Source organism: Hyla sarda, chromosome 8 (assembly GCF_029499605.1).
Source record: "Hyla sarda isolate aHylSar1 chromosome 8, aHylSar1.hap1, whole genome shotgun sequence".
Taxonomy (NCBI): Eukaryota; Metazoa; Chordata; class Amphibia; order Anura; family Hylidae; genus Hyla; species Hyla sarda.
Window position 1 is genome coordinate 3,541,593 of NC_079196.1, and position 17,216 is coordinate 3,558,808.

Here is a 17,216-nt window from a genome sequence, read left to right on the forward strand (position 1 = left end):
GTTAACTTCCGGCTTTAGACTTCCGGTGTGTGAAGTGATTGGTTACTTCTCAGTAGTGGGCGGGGTTTCGTTCTCCTGTCGGATAACTCTTCCTGTCAGCGGCCGGTGAGTCCTTATCGCGGCGTCATGGGCAAGAAGGACAAATGGGACCGAGGTGAGAAACGGCGACCGGTGCTCCGGTGTGTTGTGGCCGCTGAGGATTATAGTCCTGCTGCATTGTCACATAAGGGATGCTGAGAGTTGTAGTACTCCCGTCATGGTGTGTAAGGATGTGTCTTTCGTCTCCATGGTTACGTAGATTTCCCCGGGCCTAGTGTAAGTCGTGTATGTAGTCATGTTGTAGCTTCAGACACTAGATAAGTGTTACCCAACTGGTGTGCCTCCAGCTGTTGTAAGACTACAACTCCCAGCATGCCCGGATAGCCGTTGATTTAATACTGAGGCTTGATGTCAGCGTTTCCCAATCTATGTGCCTTCAGCTGTTGCAAAACTTCAACTCCCAGCATGCCCGGACAGCCGTTGGCTGTACGGGCATGCTATGAGTTGTAGTTTTGCAACAGCTGGAGGCACCCTGGTTGGAAATCACTAGTGTCTACCCTCCGTGATCCTCGTTACAGACAAGAAGAAATCCAAGAAGCGTCACTACGATGAAGAGGAGGATGATGAGGATGACGGGCCGACCAATGACCAGGAGGCCGTGCCCTCCGCAGCCGGGAAGCAGGTGGACGAGGACGGCACCAAGCGTGATGAGTACAACGCCAAGGACTACAGGTCCCAGATGCCCCTGAAGGGTGACCACGCGTCCCGTCCGCTCTGGGTGGTAAGCGTCGGACCGTGGTTGAGGAGGGCAGTGCATGGGGGCTTCGGACCGTGGGGGGGTGAGGAGGGGAGGAGGAGCGGGGGAGTCGGACCGTGGGGGGGTGGGGGGAGGAGCACGCATGGTGGGGGGTTAGGAGGGGAGGAGGAGCGTGGGGGGTGAGGAGGAGCACAGGGAGAGACGGGTGGGGAGGAGTAGGGGGGGCGTTGGACCGTGGGGGGGGGAGGAGGAGCGGGGGCGTTGGACCGTGGGGGGGGGAGGAGGAGCGCGCATGGTGGGGGGTTAGGAGGGGAGGAGGAGCGTGGGGGGTGAGGAGGAGCACAGGGAGAGACGGGTGGGGAGGAGTAGGGGGGGCGTTGGACCGTGGGGGGGGGGAGGAGGAGCGGGGGCGTTGGACCGTGGGGGGGGGGGAGGAGGAGCGGGGGTGTCGGACTGTGATTGTACATTTATGTGTTTATGTTTCTTTCTTTTTTTCCTCTAGGCCCCGGATGGACACATCTTCTTGGAAGCCTTTTCTCCGGTCTATAAATACGCCCAAGATTTTCTTGTCGCCATCTCGGAGCCAGTCTGTCGCCCGGTGCACGTTCACGAGTATAAGCTGACAGCCTACTCCCTGTACGCCGCAGTCAGCGTGGGGCTACAGACCTCCGATATTGTGGATTATTTACAGAAACTGAGCAAAACGGGCGTCCCCGAGGGCATTGTGCAGTTCATCAAGGTGAGTGGTCCGGGGGGGCAGCCAAAGTGGGGAAGTTAGGCAATTTGCTTAACTCCAGTTGACTTTAATGGGACTAGCGCAAATGTCTTTGCTACGCAAGCTATATTGTTTACTTAACCCCTGGAGGTATAGCTTGCAGGGCTATGCTGTTTGCACAACCACCTTTAAAGGGGTACTCCACTGGAAAACATTTTTTTTAAACAACTGGTGTCAGAAAGTTAAACAGATTTGTTAATTACTTCTATTAAAAAAATCTTAATCCTTCCAGTACTGATCAGCTACTGTATGCTCAACGAGAAGTTCTTTCCTTCTTAAATTTCCTTTCTCTGACCACAGTGCTCTCTGCTGACACCTCTGTCCATGTCAGGAACTGTCCAGAGCAGGAGAGGTTTGCTATGGGGATTTGCTCCTACTCTGGACAGTTCCTAACATGCAGAGAGCACTGTGCAACCTTGTGCGCGAAGTATATTTACATCCGTGGTCGTTAAGGGGTTAAAGTTAATGAAGGGGAATTTATCAAGGGGGGTTGTAGGACATTTATTACCTACAAGCCCAACGCGACGTAGGACATTAACTGACGGTCACTTTGCTCGCGCTGATCTTTACAACATAGTAGAAATGACATTGACCCTTTCACTGCTGTAGGGTTGGTGATTGTTCTGTTTCTCCCCCGCAGCTCTGTACCGTCAGCTATGGGAAGGTGAAGCTGGTCCTGAAGCATAACAGGTAAGATGAGATCTGTAGGATATAATGCTGAGCTGGTACCATTTCTGAGCAGAGATTCTGGTGCCGCAGCCTCAATGGGATTCTGCTGCATCGTGTGATATTTCAATGGTGTAAAATGTAGGGGTCGGATCGGCGGCGGCGCTGTAGGGGTCGGATCGGCGGCGGCGCTGTAGGGGTCGGATCGGCGGCGGCGCTGTAGGGGTCGGATCGGCGGCGGCGCTGTAGGGGTCGGATCGGCGGCGGCGCTGTAGGGGTCGGATCGGCGGCGGCGCTGTAGGGGTCGGATCGGCGGCGGCGCTGTAGGGGTCGGATCGGCGGCGGCGCTGTAGGGGTCGGATCGGCGGCGGCGCTGTAGGGGTCGGATCGGCGGCGGCGCTGTAGGGGTCGGATCGGCGGCGATGTAGGCTGCTCCTATCCTCTGCTGCGTCTTGTAGTGAAACCTCACAATTGTAACCATTAAGCCCTTGTCTAAAGATGATGTAATGCCGCGCTGACTCTATAGTTTTGTGTAGTTACATGAGGTGTTTGTGAAGTGACTTGTAGCATCTGGTGCTGGTGAAGTGAAAAAAACTGTGACCCATAGCCGAATGTGACCTGAGCTCCTAAAATCAGTGCTCTCAGCGCTGATCTCTAGGATTGGGAATAAGGGTTATGGGTGACAGTTAGGATTAGGGATAGGGGTAGAGGTTGGGATTTGGGGGGTAGAGGTTGGGATTTGGGTGTAGAGGTTGGGATTTGGGTGTAGAGGTTGGGATTGGCGGTAGAGGTTAGGGATAAGGGTTAGGATTAGGGAGTGAGATGGAGCCGCCTCTAAAGCAGAGAGGGGTGTCCCTGTGTAAAGGGTCACATTCTGCTACAGGGACACAGTTTTCTTCATTACACCGGCCCCTATGATCCAGAGAGCCGCGCTGTATGTTTGTGCTGAACTTCTCCTCATCCAGTTATAGCAGAGTGAACGTGAATTTGTAGCTACTATTAGACCCGGTTTATTCCAAAGATTTGTGCAGGTCCCAGCGGTCAGACCATTCCCGATCCCACTGATATCTGTGGTGAATCTCTTTTCCCTTAATGTCTTCCCTCGACCTTCGCAGATACTTTGTAGAGAGCGCCCACCCAGAAGTCATTCAGGATCTGCTTAAAGATAGCCTCATCCGCAGCTGCCGACTAAGGAATGAGGAGGGTGAGGAGACCGAACTGATCACCGAGACCTTCACCAGCAAATCAGCTGTAAGTGCGTTCACTGACAGGAAGCAGATTTATATAGCACAACACTCAGGCCACGAGCTTTGTCCACTAAACTGTGATTTCTATGAAACGCCATTGTTCCACAGTGACCCCGCTCCCTGCACCTGATTAATGCTGCCCGCGGTTTGAGCAGCATATAACAGGTGACAGGTTCCTTTTAAGAGTAAGACCAACCAGGGTGCCTCCAGATGTTGCAAAACTACAACTCCCAGCATGCCCAGACAGCCAAAGGCTGTCTGGGCATGCTGGGAGTTGTAGTTTTGGAACACCTGGAGGCACCCTGATTGGGAAACACTGATGTAGACACATCCCTTCCCGCACAAACAAACCAATAAAAAAAAGACTTGATACATTTTTAAACCTCTTGGTTCTTTCACTTTCTCTTCTCTCATTCCCCTCATTACAAACCTCTCCTTTAAAGGGTCACTCCGGTGAAAAAACTTATTTTTTTTAATTTTTTTTTTTTAATCAACTGGTGCCAGAAAGTTAAACAGATTTGTAAATTACTTCTATTAAAAAAAATCTTCATCCTTCCAGTCCTTATTAGCTGCTGAACACTATAGAGGAAATTCTTTTCTTTTTGGAACACAGAGCTCTCTGCTGACATCATGACCACAGTGCTCTCTGCTGACACCTCTGTCCATTTTAAGAACTGTCCAGAGTAGGAGAAAATCCCTACAGCAAACATATGCTGCTCTGGACATTTCCTAAAATGGACAGAGATGTCAGCAGAGAGCACTGTGTTTTAAAAAGAAAATAATGTCTTCTGTAGTATTCAGCAGCTAATAAGTACTGGAAGGATTAAGATTGTTTAATAGAAGTAATTTACAAATCTGTTTAACTTTCTGGCATCAGTTGATAAAATAAATAAATAAGGGGGCGTGGCTTGGCGGTTGAGATGAGCGGTCGCACGCTGTGAGTGCTCCCGCTTAGAACCTGCATTTAACTTATCCTGAGGTGAATCCTGGAGTCCCTGACCCCACAGACTCGGCTGAGGACCCGCATTATGGCCTCTAAACAAGACCCGACGAGAAACAAGGATCGACCGGCCGTGGAAAAGCTCCGGGACTATGCCCGCACGGTCAGGCAAGATGGCGCCGCTCAGGCCGGGGCGCGTGTTCCACCAGCGGCTGAGGAGGAAGGAGAGGCTCCACATCGTGAAGAGGGAGCAGATTCTACTGACCTTACCCTTCGAGAGGTGAGCGATACCCTCCTGATGGCGATCCAGACATGCCGCACTTCTCTCACCGGAAAGCTTGAAGAGGTCAGGGTGGACGTGGGCCTCCTACGGCAGGACTTTCAGACCCTGAGGGAGCGGGTGACGGAGACTGAGACGCGCATCTCCACCCTGGAAGACACGGTACAGCCTCTACCCTCTTCACTCCGCGAGGTCCGGGAGCAGCTGGATTTGGCCCGTCAGAAGAATGACGACCTCGAGAACCGGCTGCGCCGGAATAACATTAGAGTGATCGGTCTTCCTGAGCGGGCGGAGGGTCAGAACCCGGGGGCCTATGTGGAGTCCTGGATAAAAGAGCTTTTTCCGGATGCCCCATTCTCAGCTGCTTACGCCGTGGAGAGAGCACACCGAGTACCATCTAAGCCTCCGATCCCTGGTGCACCTCCTCGTCCTCTATTGGCGAGGTTTCTCAACTGCAATGATCGGGACTTGATCCTCCGCTCTGCCCGGCGGCTGCCGGAGATCATAGTGCAGAACGCAAAGGTGTCCATTTTCCCGGACTTCTCCTCTGATCTTCAACGCAGGAGGGCCTCGTTTACTTCTATCAAGGCGCGGCTGAGAGAGAGAGGGGTACCATATTCCATGGCATACCCTGCCCGGTTGAGAATCGTGGATGGTGACCGGGCGATTTTCTTTACTTCCCCGCAGGATGCGGATGACTGGCTACGGCGCCAACGTTGATCCGGATCCTGTAGGTGACCCCGGATTACGTGAGGAGATGGAGATGCTGGTACAGGACCTCCTGCCATGACCTTTACCCTCCCTCTCCTTACCTCTACCCCCCTGTATGGTCCCGGTCTCCTGGACCCCTCTGCGGAGCTCAAGGTACTGTGCTTCCTCTTCCCCCCTCCCCGGGAGCCTAGTCTCCCCGGACCCTCCACTCTCCCCATGCACCTAATGCCTCCCTGATGATCCCAGGCCTTACCTCTCCCTTCCCTCGCCCCCATGCTGTTGCTTACTTTGGACCGCTGTGTGCCTTGATTCAGGACTGTTCCTCCGGGACTGCATGAGGGCCCTACCCTGACCCTCTGAAGGGATTTACTCTGTCCCTCTCCAGTCTACCTTCCACGTCACCCTGTCCCTTTTTCCTGGGTCGGTCCATTTTTTTTTTCATTTTTTTCCCCTTTTTTTTATTTTTATTTTTTGGGTCACGGACTTGGAGGAGGACGTTGGCCGCTGGACTACTAGTACGCGATCTTTATCTGGTCTCCTTCCCCCTCCCTGATGTGCCATTTTTTCCCCCCCCCTTCCCATTCTCCCTTCCTAACCAACAAACCCCCCCCCCCATTTTAGTGCCTTAGGCCTTTTGTTCCTCGACTACCTGGACTGTCCCTTGCTGTGTGACTCCTGTTTGCTGGGGTTATTATTTTTTTTTGTTTTTTTCCTTTTTCTTCCCTTTTTTTTATTTTTTCCATTTGTGGGGGGGTCGGGGTGGCGGGTGGACAATCTCTTGAGGAGGGGATGGGATTTACTGTTGATCATATGAGTTTCTCATGTTCTATTTCCTCTCTCTCTCTCCTGCTTCCCCTATCCTTCTCTCCTTCGTAGGACCCTCCCTCCACCCCCTGTTCTTCCCCCTCCCGTCCTCCCTCTCTCTCTCCTTCCTCTCTCCTTCCTCTCTCCTTCCTTTTCTCTTCCTCCTTTTCCCCTTCCCCCCCCCCTCGTTTTTTTTTTCTTTTCTTTCTTCCTGTATTCTCCTCCACTTCTTCTCTCGGGTCCCAGTTGGACTAATATTCTCCTACTGATTGATGTACATACTCAGGGTTCTCCACTGTTAGCATGTATGAGCAGGTTCTCCCCACTAGATGGAGCTGTTGCTCCACTGATGCTTATGCAACACTGGTATAAATATGTTTACTGTTTGATTTATTTACTGTTCCCCTACTTAGTTTGGGGTTTCATTTTGCCTCCAAGATACCTTCCCGCGAGGGCGCCTATTAGTAGGGTTTTGTGTCTAACCACTTCAGTACTACGGTCTATATATGGTCCCGCGCATCCCTGTCAGTATTTCTCAGCCCGGCTGGGGCGTGTATGTCTTCTCTGTCTTTACCTCTCCCCCTGCTGTTTTATGTGTTGTCTCTTCTTATGGCTGATATTAAGATAATGTCATGGAATGTTAGAGGAGCACGCACCCCGCGCAAGCGCACTATGATATTCTCCCATATTAGGAAGTATCAGCCTCATATTGTGGCACTGCAGGAGACACATCTTACTCCAGATAGAGCTGGACAGTTTTCTAAACCCTGGGTCCAATGGTCCTTGCACTCCTATCACACGTCCTTCTCAAGGGGGGTTTCCCTACTGGTTAGTCGGAGAGTGAGGTGGGACCCGGTTACAGTACGTAAGGATTCACAGGGTCGTTTTATCTTTGTATACGCATTTTTAAATAATGTGCCTTTTGTCTTCTTATTCATATACAACCCTCCCCCGCCTCTATGGATATACTCCATAAGGCGGTTACATTCGCAGCTAGTTATCCCTCTGCCCGTGTCCTCTGTATGGGGGACTTCAACATGGTACCGAATCCGTCCCTAGATCGTCATAGCCCCAGGGGGATCCCGGCGGGAGTTGGGGGTGGCCCTTTATCGCTGTTTTTGGAGGAGGTTGGATGGGTGGACATTTTTAGGGCCAGGCACCCTCAGGCTAGGCAATACTCTTGTCACACTCTGGGCAGAAATGCGCTGTCCAGGATTGACCTTGCATGTGGCAACTCACTCCTTCTTCCCCAAGTTTCAGCGGTTTCCTATGAACCGCGGGCTATATCAGACCATTCCCCCCTAATGCTTGATGTCTCCATGGTAGATCCTGGTTCACCGCGGAGGTGGAAAATCCACCCTTTCTGGCTGGAACAGATAGGCTCCTGCGACCGTATTCCGGACCAGCTTCGAGTCTTTCTTGAGGCTAATTCCCCTGGGAGTTCCCCCACCCTGGTATGGGAGACACTGAAAGCGTATTTGAGGGGGTGCTTGCGCTCCACTATCTCCTTTCTCAAAAAGTCAGCGTCTAGGCGGGAGGAGGAGCTGGCTGGACGATGTGCGGAGCTGGAGGCCCGATACGTTGCGGACTCATCCGAGGCTAATAAGGTTGAATGGCTGTGTGCGGGGCGGCAATATATGCTGCACCTCTCAGAGAAGGCCAATAGAAAGCTGTTTTTCACAAAACAATTCTACTTTGAACATGGCAATCAATCTAGTAAGCTGTTAGCACATATAGTTAGGCAGAACTCTTCTGCCCCTGCGATTCTTAAGATAGTGGCCTCGGATGGGTCCGAGCTGTTGGGGGTTGCGGACATTGCGCGTTGCTTTGCCACATACTACTCTAATCTTTATTCTTCACAGGTGCAATATGGTGCTGAGGAGTTGGACACCTACCTGGACGGTATTGACTTTCCGGTACTATCGGATAGTGATCGGATGATGTTGGAGGCCCCCCTCTCCTTACTGGAGATTCAGGATGCCATGGGGGACATGACTAAGGGTAAATCTCCGGGCCCTGATGGCCTTCCACTGGAGATTTACTTGCGGTATTCCGACATGCTCCTTCCTTCCCTGCTTGCAATGTTTGAACGGGCATTTGAGGATGGTATTCTACCAGCCTCTATGTATGAGGCAACCATAGTTGTCCTCCTAAAACCTGATAAAAATCCTGTGGAGTGCGGTTCTTACAGACCCATTTCGCTGCTGAATCTGGATTATAAGGTGCTTACTAAAGTTTTAGCTAACCGATTGAACAAGGTAATCCTATCCATAATTCACCCAGATCAATCCGGCTTTATGCCTGGCAAATCCACATCCGATAACATCCGTAGGGTACAGACGGCTGTCCAGGTGGGTAACGCTCTGGGGGGAGATTGGGCTTTGGCGTCGCTGGACGCCGCCAAGGCCTTTGATTCCGTGGAATGGGGTTATTTGCAGGCTACCCTTGTTAAATTTGGTTTTGGTCCTAATTTTAGAAAATGGGTGTCCCTCCTGTACAGATGCCCGCAGGCCCAGATCCTGGTGAATGGTGTGTGTTCCTCCCCATTTGCTCTCGGCCGGGGCACACGTCAGGGGTGTCCCTTGTCCCCGCTTCTGTTTGCGGTGGCAGTGGAGCCCCTCGCCCTCCGCATTCGGCAGGATCCTGGCTTCCGAGGTATGTCTACGGGGGGCCGGGAGGAGCGCATAGGCCTCTATGCCGATGATATGGTGTTATTCCTCTCTGACCCTACATTGATGCTTCCTTATGTCATGGCACTCATGGACCGTTTTGGGTATTTCTCTGGTTTACTCATCAACTGGACTAAGTCTGCAGTGATGCCGCTTCTGTCTAGGGATTGGCCCCCGGTAATGAATGGCCTCCCGGTGGTTTCCTCATTTAAGTATTTGGGGGTGCACATTCACAGAGATCCTTTGCTTGACCTGTCCGCCAACATACTCACTCTACTTCCTTATGTTAAAGCGAAGTTCCGGGTGTGGACCACGCTCCCATTGTCGGTCGCTGGCCGTATCAATCTTATTAAACTCATTGTCTTACCTAAGTGCCTTTATGCGCTGGAGCATGCCTCAGTGCCTGTACCTAGACACTTCTTTGATTCTCTTCACTCCCTTCTTTCACCATTTATTTGGGGCCCCAATAGACCTAAAATTCGGCTAACCACGTTACAACGCCCCAAGTTGGCGGCGGGAATGTCACTCCCTGATTTTTATTTATATTATTTGGCCGGTCAACTTCGGTATATCAGGCACTGGATCTCTGGGGATGTGGTGCCGGACTCCGAACAATCCCTAGCTAGGTCTGTCCCGATAATGTCCCTTAGGATGCTGCTAGATAGTCCTGTCCTGGGTGGTAGAGCTTATCTCCAACTTCATAAGCTGGCTATAAAGGTGTGGCGGGCTGTTAAGGGGATATATGGATATACTGACATCGCTGAGGATACCCCTCTATGGCATAATCCTCAACTTCCTCAAGTGAGCGATGCTCTGGACCCAGTCTTCTGGCAGAACGCGGGGGTGCTCACCTTGGGGCATGTTTATCGGGACAATGTGCTCTGTTCATTTGATCAGTTGCAATCCAGTCATGCTCTTCCCAGAAACAGTTTTTTTAAATACCTCCAGCTCCGACACGCCCTGAATGCCCAGTTCCCCATTGGGAGCCCATTGATATCAGCGTTTCCCCTCATCGGGGTTCTGAGGTCACAGGGTCCCAGGGGGCTGGTGTCCATCCTGTACACGCACCTTATTCAGGCCAAGAACTCCCGCAATCCAGTACCGGCGGTCCGGCATTGGGAATCCCATATCCCTAATTTGACTAAGGATGTATGGGAGGACATTTTTTCCTCCCACATGTTAGTGTCCCCGGCGGCGAATAATAAATTGATCCAATTGAACATTATACACTATAGTTATATCACTCCTTTAAGGCTCAATAGAATGGGTCGTTCAGACTCCGATGCTTGTCATCGTTGTAGCGCTGCCAGGGCAGACTTTTGGCATTTGATTTGGGCTTGCCCATATATCGCAGCTTTCTGGCGTGCAGTGCTCACTTTTTTAGCTACTCTGGCTCAACCTTCCCTATCTCTTGATCCTTTGATCTGCCTTTTTGGTATCTTAGATGAAGAGATATGGACACATCACGTACGTACGTTTTTGCGGGAAACTCTGTTCTTGGCCAGGAAGGCTATTGCTCTTAAATGGATGGACCCCGGCTCTCCTACCCTGACTCAATGGAAGGCTATGGTAAATGCTACGTTGCCTTTCTCACACATAGTGTACAAAAATAGGAAGTGCCCGGGTAAATTTTATTCTGTGTGGGGTGGTTGGTGTTCCTCTCCCTTGACTCAATGCTCGTATTCTGTGACCCCCTCTGGGACAGTGTAAGATACATTGATGCTATGCTTGCTATCTGTGGTCTCTACTAACCTTCGTTTCTCTTTCTGTGTACGTTTGTCGATTCTTTTTCTACCTCTTTGGATGCGTGGGTGCCTTTCGGGATTGTTTGTCATGGGTTATTTGATGGTACCACTAACAAGTGATAGTATTGGTGCTCCTCGCGGGATGGTATACGATTGCTAATTTTGGCGAATGTTCGCCTTCTTGTTCTATTTTGTTTTCAGTTTCCCTACCTCAGTTGGGTAGTGTTTTATGACTTCGATGTTTACCATGTGATGTAACCTGGAGTATCCTGTCGCCTACATTCTGTAAATTGATGTATGGTCTCATGACCCTTTTCTATGTACTGTGGATATGCTTCATGTTCACTTTAATGGGCCTGTGGTCTACAGTTATTTACTTTTCAATAAAACGAATTTAAAAAAAATAAATAAATAAATAAAAATTTCCACTGGAGTACCCTTTTAAATGTTATTAATTAACCCCATTCTCTCACAATCACCCCTGACCCCATACCCAGTACTTACAATGTTCTTCTCCATCACCGCCGCTCCGCCCGCACACTTACAGTCGATATACAGCCTGACAAATAACAAAACAACATAAAGAGTCTCTGGGTCCATAGAAGATCTTACACGGTGGACGATATCATCTCCTCAGACGGTCGGCGCATGTAGAGAAGAGGGATCAGCTGATCAGAGAGAGAAGTGAACAATCACTTAATGTTGTGATAAATCTTTTCCAGATCTCTAAGACGACTGATCCGGCCGGTGGCCCCTCCACCTCCCAGGTCCCGGACACACAGAATAAGACGGACGTCCCCACCGACCTGTTTGAGTTCTATGAACAGATGGACAAAGAGGAAGAAGAGGAGGAGGAGACACAGACGGTATCATTCGAGGTTAAACAGGTAAAACTGAAAGTCTTCTGAGCTTTGCTACAATGTATCATATATGTCTGTGTGTCCACGTATGGAGAAGAGATTATGGCTACAATATTTACCGTATTTATCGGGGTATACCACGCACCGGCCTATAACACGTAAAAGTTTTTTACCCAAATATCCTTGGTAAAATGAGGGTGCGTGTGTGTGCGCGTGTATACCCCAATTCCTTGTTTCTGACCCCGCAGAAGCCCCCAGGAAAGGCAGGGGGAGAGAGGCCGTCGCTGCCCGCTTCTCTCCCCCTGCCTTTCCTGGGGTCTAGAGCCCTGCTGCCCCTTCTCTCCCCCTGACTATCGGTGCCAGCAATGGGGCAGCGGCGCCGATAGCCAGGGGGAGAGAAGGGGCAGAGGCACCCATTGCCGGCGCCGCTGCCTCTCCCATCCCCGGTTGTATAATTACCTGTTGCCGGGGTCAGGTCCGCGCTGCTTCAGGCCTCCGGTGTCCGTCCCCTGTGTCGTTGCTATGCGCTGCGAGACGTAATGACGACACTCGTCATTGCGCACACCGGAGATGCACACCGGAGGCCTGAAGCAGCGCGGACCTTAATGGATCTGATGGATCTGCAGATGGACGTTTGTCAGTAGAATATTTTGGGGTCTCTCCTGTGTATTTAGCTGCTGATCTGTGACGGTTTTGTTCTTGTATTTTTCAGCCTAGTAATAGATTTGGATCGTCACCATCCTTAGTCATATATTGGGAATCATCTGCTGTCATTGAGTATTGTGATAGTCTGTGGGGATTTCACATGTCGCATACAAATCCATTGGGGTTCTCAGACTGTGCACCCTGTATTTATGTCCCTCATCTCCCGGTTTCGTGCAGTAATGTTCCTTCCTTGTTCTCCACCGTCTCTTATAGGAAATGATTGAGGTTCTGCAGAAGCAGTGCATCCACCTGGAGTACCCGCTCCTGGCAGAGTACGATTTCAGGAATGACACTATGAACCCGGACATAAACATTGACCTGAAGCCCACCGCCGTCCTGCGGCCGTATCAGGAGAAGAGTCTGCGCAAGATGTTTGGCAATGGGCGCGCCCGCTCCGGGGTAATCGTGCTGCCGTGTGGTGAGGATCTCACTGGCTTCTCTGAAATATTTTTCTATAGGTGTTTGGGGGAAGCAACAAGCTGAAGCTGACAGGAGGGGGCGCCATCATCCAGAGCTTGTAACAGCCAAGATATCTCACTGGTGTTCAGTGCAACATCTACCGTCATGGAGCACTTCCCTCTTCATGGAGCACTGGCCCTCTTCCTTTTATGCAGTTGTTCAGGCGGCTGTGGACCCAAATACGTAAATTCTGCTGCATAAGGAATAAAATGGTGTACAGTGGTCCCTCAACATATGATGGTAATCCGTTCCAAATGGACCATCGTTTGTTGAAACCATCGTATGTTTAGGGATCCGTGGAATGTAAAGTATAGGACAGTGGTCTACAACCTGCAGTCCTCCCAGATGTTGCAAAACTACAACACCCAGCATGCCCGGACAGCAAACGGCTGTCCGGGCATTCTGGGAGTTGTAGTTTTGCAACATCTGGAGGTCCGCAGGTTGAAGACCACTGGTATTGGAGGTTATACTCATGTGTCCCTGCCGCTCCGGACCGTCACCGCTAGTCATCGCTGCCCTGGATGTCGCCTTCCGTCGCTGTCGCCTCTGCTTCCCCGGCATCCTCGCTCTCACGTTGCCACCATCACGTCACTACGCACGCCGCTCCTATTGGATGACGGGACGGCGTGCACAGCGACGTGATGACGACGATGGAGAGCGCCGATGATGCAGGGGGTCCTATACACAGGAGTATAGAACATTGCAGAACTTCTCCTGACACAGTGAATACATTTCTGTGCCCTACGTTATCCTATTTGATGTTCCTGAATATTTTTTTCTCTGGACAGGTGCGGGGAAGTCTCTGGTTGGCGTCACTGCCGCCTGCACCGTGAGGAAGAGGTGCCTGGTGCTGGGGAACTCCGCCGTGTCTGTGGAGCAGTGGAAGTCGCAGTTTAAGATGTGGTCTACGATTGACGACAGCCAGATATGTCGCTTTACGTCTGACGCCAAGGACAAGCCCATCGGCTGCTCCATCGCCATAAGCACTTACTCCATGCTGGGACACACCACCAAGAGGTCGTGGGAGGCGGAGCGGGTGATGGAGTGGCTGAAGAGTCAGGAGTGGGGGCTGATGATCCTGGACGAGGTGCACACCATTCCAGGTACATGGATTATACAGAGGACGGGGTGGGGGAAATATGCCCTAAATCAGTGATGGCGAACCTATGACACGCGTGGCACACTGAGCTCCCTCTGTGTGTGCGCGGCCACAGTGGCTTACCCAGTGGGGTGGCAGGGGTGGTCCACCCCGGGTGCCTGGGACTCACCCCCCCATCCAGGGCCGGACTGGCCATCAGGCACACCGGCCATTTTCCCAGTGGGCCAGGCCGTCCTCCTGCCCTGTACAGTAACAATGGGCCGACTCACCTGTAATTGCTCCGCCCCCAAATAAGAGCCAACTCAGCTACGCATATCTGCCGGCTCCCACATTATGTCGCTCGTTCATGTCAGAATTCAAGGGCTGGCGTCACTACGTCCTGACCCCGGCCCTAGGTATTCTGAGAGTGTGACGTGAACGAGCGTCATTACGCGGCGGCCGGCGGATGCGCATAGCTGAGCTGGCTCTTATCTGGGGGAAGGTGCTGCCCTGAATCCCCAGCAACTACAAAGGTACCAGCCAGGGGTGGGGGGGGGGGGGGGCGGCGCTGGGGTGTTGTCTAATCTGGGGGTACTACCTGCCTACTTGGGGCGGTCTAATCTGGGGGTACTACCTGCCTACTTGGGGCGGTCTAATCTGGGGGTACTACCTGCCTACTTGGGGCGGTCTAATCTGGGGGTACTACCTGCCTACTTGGGGGGGTCTAATCTGGGGGTACTACCTGCCTACTTGGGGGGGTCTAATCTGGGGGTACTACCTGCCTACTTGGGGGGGTCTAATCTGGGGGTACTACCTGCCTACTTGGGGGGGTCTAATCTGGGGGTATTACCTGCCTACTTGGGGGGGTCTAATCTGGGGGTATTACCTGCCTACTTGGGGGGGGGGGTGGGGGATAATCTTGGGGTACTACCTGCCTACTGGGGGGGGGGGTAGTCTGGGCTGGGGGTACTACCTGCCTACTGGGGGGTTAATCTGTTACTACTTTTAAAACATAGTTACATAGTTAGTATGGTTGAAAAAAGACATACGTCCATCAAGTCCAACCAGGGGATTGAAGGGAAGGGTGTATGGGGATAAGGGGAAGGGATGTAGTTTTATAATTCTGCATAAGCATTAATGTTATTTTGTTCCAGGAATGTATCTAACCCTGCTTTAAAGCTGTTAATTGTTCCTGCTGTGACCAGTTCCTGAGGTAGACCGTTCCATAAATTCACAGTCCTCACGGTAAAGAAGGCGTGTCGCCCCTTTAGACTAAACCTTTTCTTCTCCAGACGGAGGGAGTGCCCCCTCGTCCTTTGGGGGGGTTTAACAGTTTTTCTCCATATTTTTTGTATGGGCCATTTATATACTTATATACGTTTATCATATCCCCCCTTAAACGTCTCTTCTCAAGACTAAACAATTGTAACTCCTTTAATCGCTCCTCATAGCTAAGATGTTCCAGGCCCCATATTAGTTTAGTCGTGCGTCTCTGCACCCTTTCCAACTCCGCAGTGTCCCTTTTATGGACAGGTGCCCAAAACTGAACAGCATATTCCAGGTGAGGCCGTACCAATGCTTTACAAAGGGGGAGTATTATACACTATAGACTGTACCAATGCTTTATAAAGGGGGAGTATTATACACTATAGACTGTACCAATGCTTTATAAAGGGGGAGTATTATACACTGTAGACTGTACCAATGCTTTATAAAGGGGGAGTATTATACACTATAGACTGTACCAATGCTTTATAAAGGGGGAGTATTATACACTATAGACTGTACCAATGCTTTATAAAGGGGGAGTATTATACACTATAGACTGTACCAATGCTTTATAAAGGGGGAGTATTATGTCCCTGCCCCTTGAGTCCAGGCCTCTTTTTATACATGACAATATCCTGCCGGCTTTGGAAGCAGCAGCCTGACATTGTGCTATTCTGTAGTCTGTGATCTACAAGTCACCCAGATCCTTCTCTACCAGTGACTCTGCCAGTTTAATCCCCCCTAAGACATACGACGCTGCAGGTTATTAGTATACACAGCCCCCCTCTATATACACAGCCCCCCTAAGACATACGATCCTGCAGGTTATTAGTATACACAGCCCCCCCTCTATATACACAGCCCCCCTCTATATACACAGCCCCCCTCTATATACACAGCCCCCCTAAGACATACGATCCTGCAGGTTATTAGTATACACAGCCCCCCCTCTATATACACAGCCCCCCTAAGACATACGACGCTGCAGGTTATTAGTATACACAGCCCCCCCTCTATATACACAGCCCCCCCTCTATATATACAGCCCCCCTCTATATACACAGCCCCCCTCTATATACACAGCCCCCCCTCTATATACACAGCCCCCCCTCTATATACACAGCCCCCCCTCTATATACACAGCCCCCCCTCTATATACACAGCCCCCCCTCTATATACACAGCCCCCCCTCTATATACACAGCCCCCCCTCTATATACACAGCCCCCCCTCTATATCCACAGCCCCCCCGCTATATCCACAGCCCCCCCCTCTATATCCACAGCCCCCCCCCTCTATATCCACAGCCCCCCCCTCTATATACACAGCCCCCCCTCTATATACACAGCCCCCCTCTATATCCACAGCCATTCCTCTGTCAAGGCTTCTACTCACCTCTTCATAAAAGCAAATTAGATTGGTGACAACTTCTATCCTTAGTAAACCCATGCTGGCTATCACTTATAATACTATTATCCCCTATGTATTCCTGTATGTAATCCCTTATAAGTCCTTCAAACAATTTACCCACAATGCACGTCAGACTTACCGGTCTATAATTGCCTGGCGAAGACCTAGAGCCCTTTTTGAAGATTGGCACCACATTCGCCTTGCGCCAGTCCCTTGGCACAATACCAGACACCAGAGAATCTCTAAATATCATGAACAGGGGTACAGATATTACTGAACTTACCTCTCTAAGAACTCTTGGGTGTAGTCCATCTGGCCCTGGAGATTTGCTTACATTTATATCACTTAACTTACCTTGTACCATCTCTACATTAAGCCAGTTCAGTACATTACATGATGTGTTACCAGCACTGACCTGTACATGATGTGTTACCAGCACTGACCTGTACATGATGTGTTACCAGCACTGACCTGTACATTATGTGTTACCAGCACTGACCTGTACATGATGTGTTACCAGCGCTGACCTGGCCAATCTCAGCTCCTTCTTCCATAGTGTATACAGAACTAAAGAACCCATTCAGTAGCTCCGCCTTCTCTTGATCGCCCGTGACAACCTCCCCATTATCATTATTAAGGGGTCCTACATGCTCTGTCCTTGGCTTTTTTGTATTTATATATCTAAAAAAATATTTAGGATTAGTTTTGCTTTCTTTGGCCACCTGTCTCTCGTTTTGAATTTTTGCTGTTTTTATTACATTTTTACAGATTTTATTAAGCTCCTTGTACTGTATAAATGTTAT

General features: G+C 50.7%; 1 protein-coding gene across 1 annotated transcript in view; it reads left to right on the top strand.

Moving 5' to 3' along the window:
* Nucleotides 1-17,216, top strand: part of ERCC3 (ERCC excision repair 3, TFIIH core complex helicase subunit) — a 36,816-nt gene continuing 19,600 nt past the window's right edge. The window contains exons 1-8 of the mRNA XM_056536994.1: nt 1-154; nt 618-820; nt 1,299-1,535; nt 2,212-2,261; nt 3,353-3,488; nt 11,356-11,520; nt 12,412-12,616; nt 13,446-13,760. Of these exons, the coding sequence (XP_056392969.1) occupies nt 127-154; nt 618-820; nt 1,299-1,535; nt 2,212-2,261; nt 3,353-3,488; nt 11,356-11,520; nt 12,412-12,616; nt 13,446-13,760 (1,339 nt within the window). The 5' untranslated portion in view covers nt 1-126. The remainder of the gene's footprint in view (nt 155-617; nt 821-1,298; nt 1,536-2,211; nt 2,262-3,352; nt 3,489-11,355; nt 11,521-12,411; nt 12,617-13,445; nt 13,761-17,216) is intronic.